At 39.1% G+C, this 18872-nt stretch overlaps 1 protein-coding gene across 2 annotated transcripts in view; it reads left to right on the top strand.

The window, feature by feature from the left end:
* The window catches only part of ZSWIM8 (zinc finger SWIM-type containing 8), a 112330-nt gene that overhangs the window by 71205 nt on the left and 22253 nt on the right, over positions 1-18872 (top strand). Inside the window, exons 15-23 of one of the 2 annotated variants that reach the window (XM_073596661.1) lie at positions 1314-1438; positions 8014-8245; positions 10550-10702; positions 11047-11269; positions 11354-11643; positions 12243-12466; positions 12866-13339; positions 16303-16471; positions 16630-16717. In XM_073596661.1, coding sequence (XP_073452762.1) covers positions 1314-1438; positions 8014-8245; positions 10550-10702; positions 11047-11269; positions 11354-11643; positions 12243-12466; positions 12866-13339; positions 16303-16471; positions 16630-16717 — 1978 coding nt within the window. The remainder of the gene's footprint in view (positions 1-1313; positions 1439-8013; positions 8246-10549; positions 10703-11046; positions 11270-11353; positions 11644-12242; positions 12467-12865; positions 13340-16302; positions 16472-16629; positions 16718-18872) is intronic. The other variant, XM_073596663.1, reaches the window with a different exon arrangement.

Here is an 18872-nt window from a genome sequence, read left to right on the forward strand (position 1 = left end):
CCCAAGAACAAAAAATAGTAAATGCATATTTTTTACCTGCAAAAACTGTTTTTTCTTTTTTTTTTTTTTTTTTTTTTTGAAAAGGTGAACTTCTCTATTAATGGCTATTAATATTATATATTAATAGTTATTATTATTATATATTAATAGTTTCTTGAATCTGCAACTAATTTGTTTAAGCTGCAGCTTCAGAGAACCAGAAATTAGGAGCCAGGAATGCACGTTTGTAAGAAACTGAATTTTTACTCTCTTAAATTGTTCTAAAAGTGTAGATTTACCACTCAGAGATCGTTCTGTGTGCTTGTATTCTTTCCCCATCAGAGGAGAAATGTCTGCCAAGTGTTACCATCTCAAAAGCAAAGATTGTGATTGTTAAAATGTCCGTTGTTGGCCCATTCTCAAAGATGCTCATACATGAGAGCTTCAAAATAATCAGATGCATATTGTCAGTACATGTTGACATTGTCATGCAACTGGGTTTGGAATCAAACTGATTGTATACCCATTAATTCCTATGTATGCTATACCTACATTGTCTGTTTATTGATTAGTATAGCTAATTTTTTTATCATTATTTATGAAGGCAGGAACGACCTCCTCTCTCATTTCAACCAACAAGGGTAATCAATAACTGTCACATGTTTCATTCTTTTTTTTTTTTAACCTCAAGACCACAAATGACCTTTGGAGGAATGATTACAAGGTCTCCATTAGAACAGTAATATGCTGTAACACAAACCAGCTATGCATTTAAAGAATGGCTGAGCCCTGACACTCTTGCTATACTCTGGCATCATCGGGTGCTTCCATGAATTATGGATTGTTGGAACAAATGAACTGTGTGCCCCCTTTTCTTTGTAAAATATAGGGTCCTATTGAGTGACAGTAAACTGGATGTTTAAGGACACTGATTCAAAACTGTGTTTAGTAGCCTTTACCTCCAAGCCACATTGAAATGAACCTCATTGTTTAGAAAGAGCTCAGATTTGAGACAGAGTTGTGTGTTTTGGGTGCTGTTTTCAGCAGATAATAATGTAATGCTACATGTTCTAGAACAGCCATTAACAAACTGAATAAAACCATTTTTTTGAGAATATTCAAGTATAATATTTTGGTGAGGGGTGACAAAATGCAACACAGTTTTATGAATTGATAAACGCAGCTAGATATTTATTTCAAATTATAAGAACTGTAAAGGTACAGCTTATGTTAAAAGTGGAAATGACTTTTTTGTTTTTTCCCTGAATGTTTAAAAAAATGTGTAAACCTAGTGGAAATAGCATTTTTTGTTTAACGCTCATTCTTATGCACAGGTATGAAGACCACAGTCAGTGAAGCTGAGCATCCTTTGCTTTGTGAAGGAACAAGAAGAGAGAAGGGTGACTTGGCACTAGCTCTGATGATTACCTACAAAGATGATCAGTCCAAGTTGAAAAAGGTATTTCCATGGTCAAAAACACAATGTCAGTATGACTTCTGTTTGCCTTTTATATCACTTTACCCTTCCTTTTTAGAATGTACTTGCAAGACCCTTCAATCCCTCTTCAATTTTCAAGAAGAGTATTCAATTGTGCTGTAACTATACTGTCTCCCTCCAGCTGTTGGGGCTATATGAATCCTGTATAATAATAATATGGTAAAATGTAAGACCGTGTACAAAGATGGTCATTCTGCATGAGTACGCATGTTCGCAATGTAAAAATTGATTTTAGGTATGGCTATAAAGTCGGGAAGATGCTCACATACCTCCAGCGGATGACTAAATTATTTTCTTACATCACTCCCTAAATTTCTAACTACTTCACTAGAAAGAACAAATACCCAAAAATCCAAGCCAGACTGAGATACCGTCAACAACTTTCGAAAACTTTCCACTTTTGCAAATTGGGATAGCACTGACTTTGTTTTAACATAGCATAACCTAGAAATAGCTGGTTACCCTTAAAGGTGTTTTATATGCATAAAAATATCAAGCGTTCTCTGCATGGTAATGTGTAGGAGGGGTTTGTGGAGTAATATTTAACAGAATTAAATCAATCTGTACTACTGGCAGCTCTTCATTATCAGTTGTAAACTAGATTTGAACATTTTGTCCTAACAAAGGGCTCAAAATTTAGAAGCTGGCCTTCTGCAATGTATGTTAATGAGGGATAGCTCAGTGAGTGCCCAGTCTGTGTGAGGACACTGTCCAGAAACACTTGCAATCTGCCATGAGGCCTTCTCCTCAGGAACATCTAAAACTTAAGAAATATATTTTTCCATTTTTTTTTTTTTTTAACGTATGCTGTGAGATTGGGGACAAATGACAAACATATAGTAAGGTTTTCTCAAATTTGACTAAAAATGGAATACGCTTTTTTCCAGGCAAAGGCACAGAAATGTGCCTATAAAATTTCGAAAAATTTGAACTACTTTAGGAAGAGTTGAGTTTTAGCACAGCCCCATCTCTCTTTGCAAATGAAAGCCCTCCCCTTTTTTGGGAATGTCATACCCTCTTCTCCCCTGCCAACCTCTTTATGTAGATGCAAAGCTGAATACTAAAGTGTCACCTAAGTGACAGTTCAGAGAGTGCTGGGGCTACTGACATCACATCCAAGGTGGCGGAACCTAGCAGCAGTCTCAGGGATTTTGGATATTTACACAAGAGAGGCATTTACGGGTAAAGCACATGCATAAAATATGTATAATGCACATATAATTGTATGGGAAGATATTTGGTGAAATAAACAGTCTAGCAACGGGGTCTTTTTAAGGGCCGGTTCGCACCTGCACCATGTTCCTGAGAGATCTTTCATGGATAGTTACAGAACTAAATGAAAAACTAAATGATTCTGCAAATATTCTTTCAGCTTTTTCTGTTTAATTTTTTTTTTCCCTGCCTGGATGATTATTATTATACAGGTTTGCGCAGCACTTTACAACATGAGATGCTAGAGCTTCTTAAGGCTTAACATTTAGTGGCAGGCAGAGAGAAACTAGCAGTTCTTACGGCAGGACTCTAAATAAACTAAAAAAAATAAAATTCTCAGCTCCCTCTTTCTGATCCACTGTTCTAAAGACGAGGGATACGGCATAACACCCCCATTCATGTAATGAGTTCTTAAAGTGAGTGCAGCTTCTCATTTATTAGATGTGATGGCTGCATTTTGTTTTTTTAGGCTTTCTTCTATTTTCATCTCGTGATCCAGCCAGTAAGTCTGTTGTCTTTTCAAAGAACAAACTCTCCTGCAGAATGTATAAGTTACAGAGATGAGACAAGCCAATTAACACTAGCAGGGGTGCTTACAATGGTCAGCTTTTTATTTACCTGGGTAAAAGCTTTATCCCAAAAACAAACAAAACTGTTGCTGTAACTGCTTATAAAGTATTAGCTGGAGTTTGCCATCAGTTTGTTAGTATATTTAAATCTGCTAGTACATCTAACACTCCACCCAGACTGACAATGCTGCTTTCCAAAGGTGCCCCCTATTCTCCTTCATCCAGAGTGGGGGAATGTAATACAGGTGGTGTGTTACTGGCCAGATCACCAGGTGAAAACGGAGGGGGGAAAAAAGCGTAAGAAAAGAAAAATGATGCAGCCATCATCTCTAATGATTGGTAAGCTGCAATATAATACATTTTTGGATTTAATACAGCTTTAAAGGAATTTTGAAGGTCAAGCACAGAATTTTTCAAAGAGGGATCTTAAATGAAGGAAATACCCAATAAATCAATAGTTTGCAGACGCTTGTTTCCCACCAGGTCCACTTAGCTGGAGCCCAAAAAAATGTAATTAGGTTTATAGTGCTTTGTGATTTCTTTAAGATGGGTTTGCACTAATTTTGCAATTGTAATAAGTTTGATATGCTTGTAATGAATGCAGAAGGCACATTGCCCACTTAGTGGTGACTAATGACAATTGTGAGTACAGACTAGTGTCCTAGACTGGGCTGCTTCTGGGTTTTATTATGCCTGAGGCAGAGAGCGATAATTCACCCTTATCCATTTGCTTTATAGCTCCAGCATGTGCCCTTGAACAGTCTAAATGTATAGCTGCAGTATGAACAAAGTCTAATTAGGCACTGTTTACTTAGGAAAATAGATAGAATGATAAATTGCTAAATACTGTACTATAATTGTATTCTGTTTTTAAAAATATTCTATAAGTAAAAATGGCATATATTCATTGTCACAACTGGATCTTGGGACTGACATATTTTATTTGCCTGTCCATTGCAAGGTACATTTGATCAGGGCAATATTTTCAGGACCAGGCTATTCTTTAAGGTGTAGGAATGCATGTTCATTTACTTTAACAAAGATCTATCACTAGATGAATACACATAGCACTTGGCCAGCAGTGGTTGTTAAATAAAATAAAAATTTCTTCCATTCATTGCCTTGACGCCTAAAAAATATGGGTGTTCAAATGGGAGGGGGGATTTACAGCCAGTATTGATCCCTGCCCCCTCTCCATTCTGCAGTGCTGTGCCTCCTCTGTCCTACTCGGTACACACAGAGTCTGGATCTGCAGCCTCATATTGAAGTGGTAATAAACCCAATAATTTAATGTATTGCAGTTTACCAACTGTTCGATGTGGTGGCTGCATCAGTTGTTTTTTTTCTTAGGCCTTTTCCCCTCTATCACCTGGCGATCTGTCCAGTAACACACCTCCTGTATTAATGCCCCTACTCTGGTGGAAGGAGCACAGGGGACACATCTGGACAGCAGCATTGTCAGTCATAGGGGAGGGGGGGTGTTAGATGTACTTGCAGATTTAAATACACAAACAAATTGAAGCCAAACTCCAGCTCACACTTTATAAGCAGTTACAGCAAACTGTTTTTTTTCCCTTTTAAGATAAAGGTTTTACATAAGTAAATGAAAGCTGATCATTGTAAGCACCCCTGCCGATGTTAAATGCTGTGTCTCATCTCTGCAACTTATACGTTCTGCTGGAGAGCTTGTTCTTTTAAAAAGCAGACTTGCTGGATCACCATATAGAATTAAGAAAATGATTACAGCCATCACATCTAAGAAATAAGCTGCAAAATAATGTTTGCTTTTGGGTTTAATACAACTTTCAGGACAGTGTGTGGAAACTGTCAGCTTGTTTTGTGAATGATTTGCAGATCAAAAAGAGCGCTTTCACTCACTAAAACACAAGCTGACAACATCACAAGCAGGCTACTACTCTAGTCTGATACAGCTTAGTGTAGTATCTGGCTTGTGCTATTGTCAGCTTGTGCTTTTGTGAATGAATGAAAGCTGTAATTAATCACGACACCACCTGACAGTCTCCACTATCTGTTTCTCTGAGCAGGCTGCAGGTCCACAGTGTAAACTAAACAGGAGAGATGAGGAGACAGCACTGCACAGCAGAGCGATGTTCTGTCTAGCAGCTTAGGAGGAGGGGGAGTCATAGATTATGCAATTTTCTTTTCTTCAACCATGGATTGAAGGAAGAAAAATCACTAGATTCCACCATCAGCACAGTCAGTGTGATTTCCCTGCAGTCAGAATTCAATGTCGACGGCTAAAGCTGCTGGCGGTGAACGCACAAGAAGAACCCGACAGGCTGGTTGTATTGAATCACTAGATTGACTTGAGTACAACCAGCCTTCCCATAGATGGGTCCAAATTTTGATCCGTCTATGGCTGGCCTTGGAAGTAATATGTACATTGTATTTTAAAAAAAAAAAAAAAAAAAAAAAAAAAAGAATAAATACAAAATGGGCTGTACAAATAATGGGTACTCAGTGCTTAGGTTAAAAGGTTGATGATGTTTAACCAAGACCCCCCCCCCCCCCCCCCCCGTAGGACATCCATTGAAGCGATTATACCTGGATAATATCTGCAGCTACAAGCATCATCCTGTTAATTTTTTTTTTTTTTCAAGCTAACAATTCCCTTTTTTGTAAAAAGCCATCCTACTGCCACCTTCCGGCGTCTCTCCAGGGAGCCCGGTATGCAGTTAGACACTTCTGCCAGGTTACCATAGAGTCAGCTGTGGATCAGATGGTCCCTGGCCATCTCTATGGTCCTGAGAGGTTGGAAGCGACGTCATGACGTCACTTCCAGTTTTGGCAGATGTAAACACTGCCATTTTTTTTAAAGCAGAGATCAAGGGTTTTTTTTTTTTTTTTTTTATCACATGCTTTCCAGGGTAGAGGAGAGTAGAGACATATATGTCCATAAAGAGGACCTGTCATGCCTTGTTTCTATCGCAAGGGATAGAAATAAAAGTGATAAAAAAAAAGAAATTAAAGGGAGGATGTAAAAAAAAAATCTTTTAAATCGCCGCGGTCCCCTTGCGCTCATGCGCAGACGCGAATGCTTACGTAGGTTGCGCCTGTATATGTATTTCGGTGTTCGCACCACACATGTAAATGAATGAATATATAATTTTTAAAGGGCTACAAATGCAAACTGAATTGCCTCAAGGCGCTGAATGCGTTTGTGTTGTCAGCTTCTTAAAAGAGGTAGGTCTTGAGTTTTTTCCTGAAGGCCAGATGTTTTTCTTCCATGCGGATGTGAGTCGGAAGAGCGTTCCATAGCCGAGGTCCTTCGTTCTCCCTTTGCTTTGTAGCGGAATTTGGGAATGAGCAGGAGGTTTTGGTTAGATGATCGAAGGTTGCAAGGTATCGCCATGAACTATGCTATAGCGAGAGCAATAATTCTAACATTAGACCCCTCCTCTGTAACTCTAAAATGGTAACCTGTAAACATTTTTAAAGCTTGACCTATGGAGGTTTTTAAGTACCATAGTTTGGCGCCATTTTAAAGTTTGACATGTTGGGTATCTATTTACTATGTGTAACATCTTTTATATTTTACCAAAAAATGGGTTATTGTGTTTTTTGCATTGAAATTCAAGTGTATTTAAAAAATCGTTGCGCAAATATTGTGTGGCATAAAAAAATTGCATCACCCTACCGTTTTAGTCTCTTGGGACTTTGCTTTAAAAAAATAAATATATATTTTTTTATATTCAAAGTCCCAAGAGACTAAAATGGTTTTTTAACAATTTTTTAAATACACTTTACACGTTAATTCTGAGTAATTTTCTAGCAAAAAAAATTATTTTACATGTAGGAGGGAAATGCCAGAATTGGCCTGGTAGGGAAGTAAGTAGTTAAAGAGGCAAACACTGAGAAAAGCATGGTGAGAAAGGGAAATCTCTTGTTCCTGTAAATAATCTGTGCAATTTCCACCTTTTTGGATTTCTCCACTTGTTTTTCCTGCCAGCACAATTATAGAATATACCTTTTTTATAGCTTGTCTATAGTCTTTGGATGTCTAGCCAGTGCATTCATAACATTGTTTTTTTTTTTTTTTAATGGTTTTCTTTGTTTTAAATGAGGAGTTGCAGTAGTTGCACAGAAATATAACTTGAAGCATAATCTAAAATTCATAAACAGATCAGTTATGTTTGGCAGGTGTTTTTTTAAAGTTCTGAGAGGTATACCTGGCAGGCTAAGCTTACTTGGTGGAATATCTTCTAATATGCTGCTGCTGATTAGTTTAGCGAATATCAACTGAGACACTGGTTGCTATAGCAGCTGTCACATTGAGCAGTATGACTACGCCATGACAGTCAGTGCAAGAAACATTTTCAACATGCTGCTGAAGTCCTCCAATAGATCATCCGTATGTGGTTGGTGCTCCTCAGTGACAATGAATACAAAGTTTAGTGGCACAGAATGCATAATGGCCAGCTACTGTATATGTGAATGACAGGATAGAGATCTGAAAAACATTTTATCTTCTTGCTTGAGAGGATTCTAAGGACCAGTATTTTACTTCAAACATGCCCATCAAGTTCTGATTTAATTCCCCCATTGTCTGCTGTTCTATTCAAAGAATATTCTTGTTAAATGCATTGATGTCAGCATGATGTTTATGCTGCTTGAATGTGCTTTAAATTACTAGATCGGTATATGAGTTATTTTTTCTTTAAGTTATCCAGATAAATTAACAAACTTCTAAGGAAAAATTAACATTTCGTGTCTTTTTCCCATTTATTCACCCAGATACTGGATAAGCTCTTGGATCGAGAAAGTCAGACTCATAAACCACAAACTTTGAGCTCCTTCTACTCCTCCAGTAAACCAACAACAGCCAATCAAAAGTCTCCTTCTAAGCATGCCTCACAGTCTACAACAACTATAATAATATCAAGTAGTCCAGCCAGTCATCAGCAACCAGGAGTGACCCCTGCAGTCCATGGGGCAATAACTGAGAACTTTCCAGAGAAGATTCAAGGTAATTTCTGAGCTTAATGGTATAGAGCCAAAGATAATGTGAAGCGGTCTTGTCACAAGCTGTAAATTATTGTAATGGGTCCTGTTATTTCAGGGGTAAAATTTGTTAACTTTCCAATGTCTAATGTGATAAATCTACATCTTTTCCATACTTAAACATTGATCTGTTATGAGCTGTGCTTGGCACTAAATTATTATTTTAATATTGATTATTTGTTTCCGTTATTTTTTCAATCAATAGGTTAAACCTAAAAGTGCTTGAAACTGAACATTCTGTCTGTGGACACATTAAATGTTTAAAGGATAAGTTCATCTTTAGGAGCATGTTACATCTGCCCCCCGAACCACCCCCTCCCTGTGACAGTGGGCATGGCATCTTCTTTCCGCACCCGCTGTCACATTTTAAAAAAAGCAAGGCCGAATTGGCTCCACCCACGCAGCCGCAGAGAGCTACAAGTACCATCTGCCATTGTGGCTCACGGCTTGTAGTTCTCAATGAACTGCGAGGGGGCTGACGAGTGCTCTCATAGTTTATTCACAAGTCCTACTTTAGTGGAAAAGTTTCCCCGGGGGGGCTTTAAAGCAGCAAAATATTTTTGAAACAATGTTTAGTAACCATGTTTGGTAAAAATATTGTTTAATTCGGACATAGAATGCATTACATAGATACAATCAATATCACATAAAATTCCAGTAGTCGACACAAGCAACAACAAAGGACCATCTCCCATGGCAATCAATTCATTAAAAAAGTTCTAATTGTACAGTTACATTTTAACAATACTATCCATGTGAATCCCCATGAATACCCCAATGCATTTCGACCCTTTTTCCTTTTCTGGTCTTCTTCGGGGGGGGGGGGGTTTAAATTCTAGAGAGATACATCAAAAAATTCCATTAGGATTTTGTACAATATACAAAACATGATAGATCATTTCGTGATATTTTGAAAGTCTTGAAAGTACATCTCCATACATATGGAGAAGTAGTTACCATTTGGGAATAGGAAAGTGGGCTTGTGTCGCATAGTTTGGGGTGTGCAGCTGTGTCAACTTTTGCATGTGTTACTTCACTTTGTTATTCACAAGTCCTACAGCTTGTAAACATTCAGCCCGTATCAGAGATGCAGACTGAAAGCTGCAGGGCTTTTCTGCAGGAGCCTGACATTGCACCCCTGATCCACTGAGCACTGGGGCAATGCTTTGCAGGCTCCTGAGGGAATAATAAATGCACATTTTTTTTTTCCCTGCAAAAATATGTGCATTTATTATTTTTTCCCAAAAGGTAAACTTGGCCTTTAGGATTGCTTTATCTGGACTGTTTTAGGTATTTGAGCAATTGAGTTGACAAAAACTGCTCTAAGTTTTGATAAGATCAATAACCCTATGGTTTATATATAAAACCCATTCTACAAAGAAGTTATACATAACTTGTAATGTCAGTTATAGCTTGTAACAAATTAAGAAATTAATAGAACATGCTCTTAAAAATGCTGACAGTTATGATGTTCATGGGACACACCAGCACATAAAACAATCACAATGTCTAGTAACCCAATCAACCAATTACATTTCATTTTACTGTAGTCTGATGGGTCAAAATTACTTCTGATTCAAATTCTTGGGTTACAGCATGTTTCCAAACAGTCTTTGCTGCTTTTTTTCTGGTTCAAATTTTTATAAGATTAAAAAAAATATATATAATAGGAAGTACATTACAAAACGATGACTGTTGTAAGAAAAATAAAATTACAGAGTCTGTGCACTGTGTGTTGGGTGTACAGAGAAATTGATATATGTCAGCCTAGAAAACTGATTGATTAAACAACATGTATATCAAAAAGTCACATCTCAAAGAGAAGATCTTAACTTATGAACTGTAAATAGTATAAACAGCATTTTTCACTTATAAAATAAGCTGAATAATAAAGAAGTCGTTCATATGGCTGCACAGGTGCCTGGTGAGGGATAGTAAGGAGAGAATGTTTAAACTGTCCCCAAGGCCAAGTTCTGGCTATGTGGCTTGGCATGTTCTTGAGGGAGGATGATCGGACCAATCTATCCCTGGTAGCTCCGCGGTTTGAAGGTCACAAATCTAGGTTTCGGGTACCTATTGTTTTTTAAAATCCCCAGAACAGGTGACCTAGTTAGCCGCAGAGCAGGTAGGATCTTTGCTGCTTTTTTAAATAAGCCTTATAGTGTTTTTCTTTGGTTCACTTGCATGTATGTCTAACAAACGGAAGTGAATGATATATTTAAAGGGTGAATTCTGTATGCGTTAACAAACATGTATTCTTTCATTGCAGACAACAACCAGAAATCCTCCAGTGAGCCTGCAGGGGAAGCACAGGTGTATAAGCAGGAAGTGAAAGTTCCTAGCCGACTAGCCCTTGGTAACCGGGGAGGCTATAATGGTCGATGTTGGGGGTCACCAGTGCGTCAGAAAAAGAAGCATACAGGTAATTGTTAAAATAGTTATTTCTCTGAATTTTTTATACATTATATATTTTTTGGGCTTACATTTACGTATGCTGTTAAATTTGGGGTAACAAATTTGTAAAAGCCACATGTGATTAACCTGTGCAATTCAAGTGGTCTTTTCTGGGTTTAGACAGTAATGGTTAAACCCTTTGTAATGGTCTGAAGGATAATAGCAGTAATACAGGTGTAGGTGATCTCTTTGACATGCTTGCTTCCTCTTCCTAGATTAGGTATTTAAAGGAGCTAAGAGTTATGTAAAACAAATTGTTGGTGAGAATTTATTCATCATCTAAAATGCATTTACTTGATCTGCACTCTTTAGGAATGGCCAGTATTGATAGCAGTGCCCCAGAGACCACATCTGACAGTTCGCCAACCCTTAGTCGCCGACCTCTTCGTGGAGGCTGGGGAGCCACCCCATGGGGGCGAGGACAAGACAGTGACAGCATTAGTAGCTCATCCAGTGACTCACTTGGTTCATCATCCTCTAGTGGTAGCAGGCGAGCAAGTGGTGGAGCTAGAGCCAAGACAGTGGAGATGGGCAGGTAAGAACAGCATTCATTAATATAGAGCTTTAGTTATTTCCATTTTGGTCAAAATGTATAATTCTGGTTATTTAATTTACCTAGGTATAAGGGACGTCGTCTAGAGAGTCACGCTCCGCATGTACCTAATCAGCCTTCAGAAGCTGCTGCCCACTTCTATTTTGAATTGGCAAAAACTGTCCTCATTAAAGCTGGGGGGAATAGCAGCACTTCCATATTCACACATCCTTCATCCAGTGGTGGACATCAAGGCCCCCATCGCAACCTGCACCTGTGTGCCTTTGAAATAGGTCTCTATGCCCTGGGCCTGCACAATTTTGTGTCTCCAAACTGGCTTTCTAGGACGTACTCTTCACATGTTTCCTGGATAACTGGTGAGAAACGCTAAAGTAACCGGAAAGCAAAATAGTTGGCACTTTTACCACTACTTTGTATTATCTTATCTTTTCTTCGTTTTGATTCCTTTCCTTTGTATTTTCTTCTTTTACTTTAAGTGTGAAAGTTGTATCATATGGCAATGTAACTAGAAAGTGGCAGGCGAAAGACTCTTTGGATATAATATGGGATGGAAGGAGAAAAACATATGGATGGTAAACAAGGGAAAGCTAGTTTATTTGTTAGTGTGCCCTAAATTTGGTATTACAGACATGTGGATGTCTATCAATTAACCCACTGGCTTTCTGTTGCTTGTGGATCAGTTCCTGACTTTGCCCTGAAGAAACGCCATAGCTGTGTTTTTACATATGTGAAATTGACAAACGTGACAAAGATACTCTCATGTAAATGGTTGTACCACTGGAGTGCCGTATTGGTAGAAGATTATTATTCTTGGGTGAATGGCCCCTTTAAGGAAAAAAATATGAGGTGGAAAGGAAAGAGAAAAGAATCTGTTTATGGCAAGGTTTTCTACTTGTTCCTCTCTCCTTAGCTGCTTGATGTGTAAATAACGTGACTACCTAATTTTGGATTTCAGGCCAAGCCATGGAGATTGGTAGTGCAGCCCTGAATATCCTTGTGGAGTGCTGGGATGGGCATCTAACTCCTCCAGAAGTGGCATCCTTGGCAGACAGAGCTTCTCGAGCCAGAGATTCTAACATGGTGCGAGCTGCCGCTGAACTGGCTCTGAGCTGCCTCCCTCATGCCCATGCATTAAATCCTAATGAGATCCAGCGAGCTCTGGTACAGTGTAAGGAACAGGTATGTATGGACGTATGGGTGTGCCTAATTTTAAAAGGCCAATATTTTTGTTATTTGATATATCAGTGGACTTTTCTAGGCAATGTATGTTAAAATAGCTGAAGTTAAAGCTTTGGCCACTTTTTGTTTAGGGCTGCATAAGAGAACAGAGGGAACGCGATCACTTATAATAAAGGGAAAACAAGCGTTTATGATGATTTTTTTTTTTTTTTTAATATATACACACACAAATGTTTTGCCTTTCATTACTATTTTAAATTGAATGGGTTGTTTAACAAGGTGAGGGTTTACATATGTGTTAACCAAGTCTATAGTGCATAGAGTGAACTTATACACAAAGATCTTGTACAGTAAATCGGAACACTGCAGGCTAAATAACTTCTTTTGTTATCTGCCCAGGACAACCTGATGTTGGAGAAGGCATGCATGGCAGTAGAGGATGCAGCTAAGGGAGGAGGTGTTTATCCAGAGGTCTTGTTTGAAGTGGCTCATCAGTGGTACTGGCTGTATGAGCAGATGGCTGGTGGGACTCCAGTTCCGCGAGAAGGAGCTACTGGCTGCAGTGCAGGAGCGGCACGTTCTGTGGTAGAAGCTGTGCGTGGACTTACAGACAGCAGGATAATAACAGATACCTCCACTGTCACTGTGGCAGCAGCAGTGACTGCAGCAACTGTGGTTCCAGTGATTTCAGTTGGGTCAACAATTTACCCCCCACATACTGCAATGGCTCATCCTCACACCCAAGGACTACATCCCTATTCCACTCTGCAAACACATATACCGACAGTCTGTACTCCCCAGTACATTGGAATTCCTCGGCAGCAAATGTCACAACCCACCGTCTTCCCAGTACCCGGGACATTGTACACACAGGTAATATGATTTTACGATGTAATGATAGTTCAGTGTTTTTCTTTTCACTGATGGTTGATTTTATGTGGTAATTTCCTTGTTTTATATAAATCGCAGTTGACAGAATACTGCATGCTCACAGATGAACTATGGTGGTACTCTGGTAGATGTCAAATAATTTAGGAAAAGAATGTTATTTTTTAAAGCTACACTCCAGGAAGATATAAAACACATTATGGAGCTCTCTAATTATGAATATAATTTTTTTTCTTTAATGAAAGCAGTGAAAGTATGTGAATTTGACTTGGGATCAGCCTTTTGCATTCAGTACAGTCAGAACAGCAAAGTTTAGAGAGAGGGAAGCAACACAAGGAGCCAGCATGTTGTGCTACAGAACAAGGTAAGGAATCTTTGTGATAGGAGGAGAGGAGAAAACAGAGATGAGCTCATCAATGTGCTACTTCTTCTTTTACTGCCCAGTCACAGGGTAAGTCCATTAAAGTGGTCCTGTCAAGTTTTAAAGGCTGGGTCCGCCGCGACCACCACACACTGGTTTACTGATTTGAGTTGATGCTGTGACAGTTTGCTGTGCTGTGCTATTTCTGAGCTTGCAGTGATTTTTAAAGAAAGCTCTTTGGCATCATACTCTGGATATGTAAAGGTGTACCATTGGAGATCATATATTTCCCCTTATTGTGTGGGATAAAAGCTTGGTGGCCCTGACACGAGAGTGTGGGCAAAAGGAGCTGGTGAGTTTATTTACCTAAGGGGAGTGGATTCACAGTCACAGAGGTGCGGTGGAAGATTTTATTAAGTGGAAGATCTACACTACATCACGTCACGGATTTTTTTTGGACTATACATTTTTTTGAATTGTTTGTGGACACATATTTATTTTTCATTCTATATATTTTTTTATAATTTTGTGGACTGATTCACATCGATTCACACTGCTTTTTGTTTATATATCATAGTTTGTGTGCACAGTTATGTTATTTACTTTAGTGGTTTGCGCACCATCTTCTGTGATCTCTTGATCATATCACGTGATGCACATTAATGGGGAGGAGTGATGTTATGATCATATATTTTTTGGTTGATATAATTTTTCATAATTCTTCACTTTATGACCCTTTTGTGGTTAGGGATTGGTTTAGCGCTGCTAATTTGAGTTCACTTGGGGTGAGTTTATGGTGAATCAATTTTTAATTTAAGTTTTAAAGGCTAATTTCACCTTTAAGTAAAACATAATAAATGCACATATTTTTGCAGGTAAAAACATGTTCATTTAATATTTTTAACACAGGAGCCTACAAAGTGTTGCACCCGCAATCAGTGGATTATGGGTGCCGTGTCAGGCTCCTGCATACTCCCCCTCCATCTTTCTGCCCATACCTAGGTACAGGCTTTCAGTTAGAAAGCTGGAAGGAAGATTGAATAAACTAAGAGCGCACCAATTAGTGCACTTAAGTCCATTGAGAACTACAAACTCGTCTGCCACCATGGAAGATAGGAATTGTAGTTCATTCATTCACAGAATTATAGCGGCTGCTGGGGAGAGGAACCCCTACCCACTGTCGCAGGAGAAGGGGCTCGGGGTGAGGAGGCAGGTACTGGAACATGTTACACCTTAAAAAATATAAATGCGCAGGTATTGCCCTTATTTACATTTGTTACTTGGACTTATAAGTGTTTGTCCGACTCATAAGGGCTTACAATATAAAAGTGAGGGGCAAGTGGTACAAAAGGTACTAACAGTATGGGGATGAATCAATGGTAGGCAAAGCTGGGATGGGCTTCTCATAAAAGGTAAATCTCCTAAAGGTGGAGAGAGTAGAAGATGGCCAGACAGATTTGGGGTAGAAAGTTCCATAGGATGGGAAAGGCTCTGAAGAAGTCCTGGATCCCAGCATGGAAAGAAATGATGAATTAGCTAGCGAGCAGGAGATCTTGTGAAGAGGACAGTTTGGGTGATATTTTGGAAGTGGTTGCTGATGTAGCTGGGGGCAGAGTTGTGGATGGCTTTGTAAGTTTTTGCATTTTGAGTTTAATGTATCGGAAACCAATGGAGGGATTGGCAGAGTGGGGTGGCAGACACGGAGCGGTTGCTAAGGTTAATGAGTCTGGTTGCAGCATTCGTGATGGATTGAAGGGGGGATAGCTTATATAGAATGAGTTGCAATAGTAGAAGTAAGAGATAAAAAGGAAATAAATTAGTAGCTTATTGGTGTAATTGATTAAGAAGGGACATATTTTGGAAATGTTATGGAGGTAAAGGCAGCAAGGTTTGGACAATGATTGGATTTGGGTTTGAAAGGGCAAGTCAGAGACTGGAATGACATCTAACAATTATCGATCTAGATTAAAAGTAGAAGCCTGGGCTAGAACGAACTAAGCTTAAAATTGCTCCCAACACCCCGCTAATGCCTATACAAATTGCCCTGTAGAAGAAAAATGCTTATACTTGCCTATTCTCAGGGTGCTCCAGTCCAGTCAGGTGATTGGCTCCCAGCGGCGGCTTCAGGGGAGGGACAGGGGACACCAGATTCCCCGTAGTAAGCCCAGTGGGTGACATCGTTATCCTGGCATTCCATCCGTTATCTCCTCTTCTCTGAAGCCAGCTGCTGGAGAGATCATGTGACTGGTAAATGCATCTTCTTTTTATAGGGTAGTTAGTATAGATGTTAGAAGAGGGGTGAGAGACATTCTAAGCATAGTTCGTTCTAACCCCAATTTCTAATTTTATGGTCCTTTTATAGTCCATTTATTAAATGTAAAAATAAAATTGTGTCACTGAAGTGACAAGCTGAAACACGTGCGCAGGCAAAAGCAGAGCCATCCCATATAAAGATCCAACCATCCAGAGGACTCTGGGTAGAAGTTTAAAGCTCCAGCTTTGGGTGACACCTCATGTCCAGTTTGCTTTTTCGTAGGTATATTGCTTAATCTGTTGTACCTTTTGTAATTGTCTTTTCATTTTGTAGGGCGTCCACCCAGCTTTCATTGGAGCACAGTACCCCTACACAGTTACAACTCCTTCCATAGCAGCTACAGCCGTCTCCTTTCCAGGGGCACCAGTTCCTTCTATGACCCAGATTGCTGTTCACCCTTTCCACACAGAGGCAGGGCTTTCACTGTCTTCTAATGTAGCAAGTAAGTGAGCTTTGGTGTATACAATGACATTTGTGTGTAATCGGCTGTACATTACTATTTCACTCTCTAGTGAACATGTGCTTTTATCCTGTACACTCATGAGAGCATCTAGTCCTTTTGGAGAAGCAGATAATACAGTACTACATCTTTGCCTCTAGGTGTCACTCTATTCCCTTTGCACACTTGGAACAGAAAGGATGTTGCTGTAGCAACAACAGACCCGATCGACTTTAGATGGCAATGCAAAGGAAAGTTAATTTTCAAACTGTTTGGGAGGCTAACTCGCATATCTTACTGTGGAATAACTGTCTTGCTTTAATTTTAAGAAAAATGTCTGGCTTGTAGAATGCAATTTAAATTGTTCTAGGTAACGTAAACTTTCCCTTGCTCCACTCAGTTGTGTTTTCCTGTAGAAAAGAGTATTATTTTCTTTTTTTTGTTTCAACCCTCTGCTTGCTTACGGCAGCTTTTATAAATTAAGGTGGAGATTAATGTATAAAGTAATGTATAAAGTACTGCATCCCAAAATGACCAAATACCAATATCCGTTTGTTTTTCTGACTGCTCTGAACAAATGCAAAAAATCTGGTTGTAGCATCATTCATTTAACTCCAAGTGTTCTGCTGTCTTTTGACAGGCATGGGGCAGGTGTCTAGTTATGAAGGGCTCAGGTAGGGATTTTACTGATCAGAATATATAAACTGTTAATAATATTACACCCAATCTACTTGTGTAGTGCTTCTGAACACAGACGCGATTTGAAGAGTGCAGACGATTACCCAGTGACCACCACTGTTGTTCAGAAAGAATGTACTTATGGATGACAGGGACCCACAAGACAACTTTATTTTTCCTATTGCTGTGATTTGTTAGGCAGGTGAAGGCTAAACTGGGATGTTATCTATTACAGTTCTAACCTTTGTTTATTCTAAGGTCCCCATATTAAAAGTAGTGAAGTTCTTGGCCGCTTTTGTTGTCTTTCTAGTTAAGACAGCCCATAGATTAGTCAGGCCATAGATGGTTTGATGTGGATGGGGGAATCCTCCCCGCTGAGCTATTGTATTCTGACATCAAAGTGACATCCCCATCGCCAGAATGCACTGATCGTTGTTGCAGGCTATAGCCTGCCACGCTGATCAAGCAGGGGAAATTCCACAGGGTGGTTGTATAGAAGTCGATCGGTAGATTGACTGCTGTGCAAACTCCCTGCCCATACATGGATCAAAATTCATCTTGCCCCTGCTGGACTAACCGCATTTAGATCCATGTATTGGCAGCCTAACCTTCTGGTGACAGCAGGAGATCCTTCTTTCAAAATCATGCATTCTGGCTTAGGTGTAATCTACCCTTTGGAACCTGTTTGATTTATGACTCTGCAAAGGTTGGTTTTGCTACTATTACAAACAGCCCCTTACTTTCTATAAGATTTCCTGCCATAGAAAAACTGTCTCCTTCCATTATAAAAGCATATTCTGCAGTAATCTTCTTTTTCCTGGCCTGCTGAAGTCTACCATTTTTGTGGAGCCAGCACTTGCTCAGCACTACACTGCTTTACTGTACAACCTGTCTGGGATATTTCATAAAGGGCATAAAGTGAGGGAGCACTATTCTAAATATATAGTGCAGATATAGAATAAAAAGTGATTCAAACTTCCATAACCGTGAAACTACAATATTGTTAACAATGAAAGTGCACGTGCATATTATAGTGCAAATAATTAAAAAATTTTGAGACAAAAATGTATAAAAATGAAAAAATAGTGCTTTAAATAAAGTTCATTTTTCTTCTTAAACCAAAACTTATTTTTTCTTCAAATGTAAAATGTCATATGTGAAATGTCATATTCCTTTGCACCCAATGTGCTCTACTGGAATAACACTCACCAGATTTCGATGACCTCTTTAATTAAAAAGGTCATAAAATCCATGGGTGCTCAATTTCCTTGTGACCCTTCATGTACACCAGTCAGGGATCCAACATCTCTCTTCCCTCCACCATGTCACTATAAAGCAGAGAAAACTATAGGATATTATCATTTATTAAAATAATTGCTAAAACATATACAGGCTGCTTATATCGTATGGTGCTCTCCTCGGCACTAAGATTGTCCATGTTAGATAATGATGTAGGTAGCCATCGCTGCGATCCACCTGGAGCTTGCGCGGGTTCCACCGTCAGAAGGAAGGGATCCGGAAGTGACGTGACCGGAAATTACGCCTTGACGTAAGTTTTGCCAATAGACCCCATCAGGAAGCGCTTCCTGATGAGGTCTATTGAGCGGTGGCGACCTATTTCAGTATCTAAGGCAGACAATCTTAGTGCTGAGGAGGGCACCATACTATGTACTGTTATTGAAATTTGAATTTTTTTTTTAATTCTATATCTGCGCTATATATTTGG

The sequence above is a fragment of the Aquarana catesbeiana genome, linkage group LG08 (assembly GCF_042186555.1).
Source record: "Aquarana catesbeiana isolate 2022-GZ linkage group LG08, ASM4218655v1, whole genome shotgun sequence".
Lineage (NCBI taxonomy): Eukaryota > Metazoa > Chordata > Amphibia > Anura > Ranidae > Aquarana > Aquarana catesbeiana.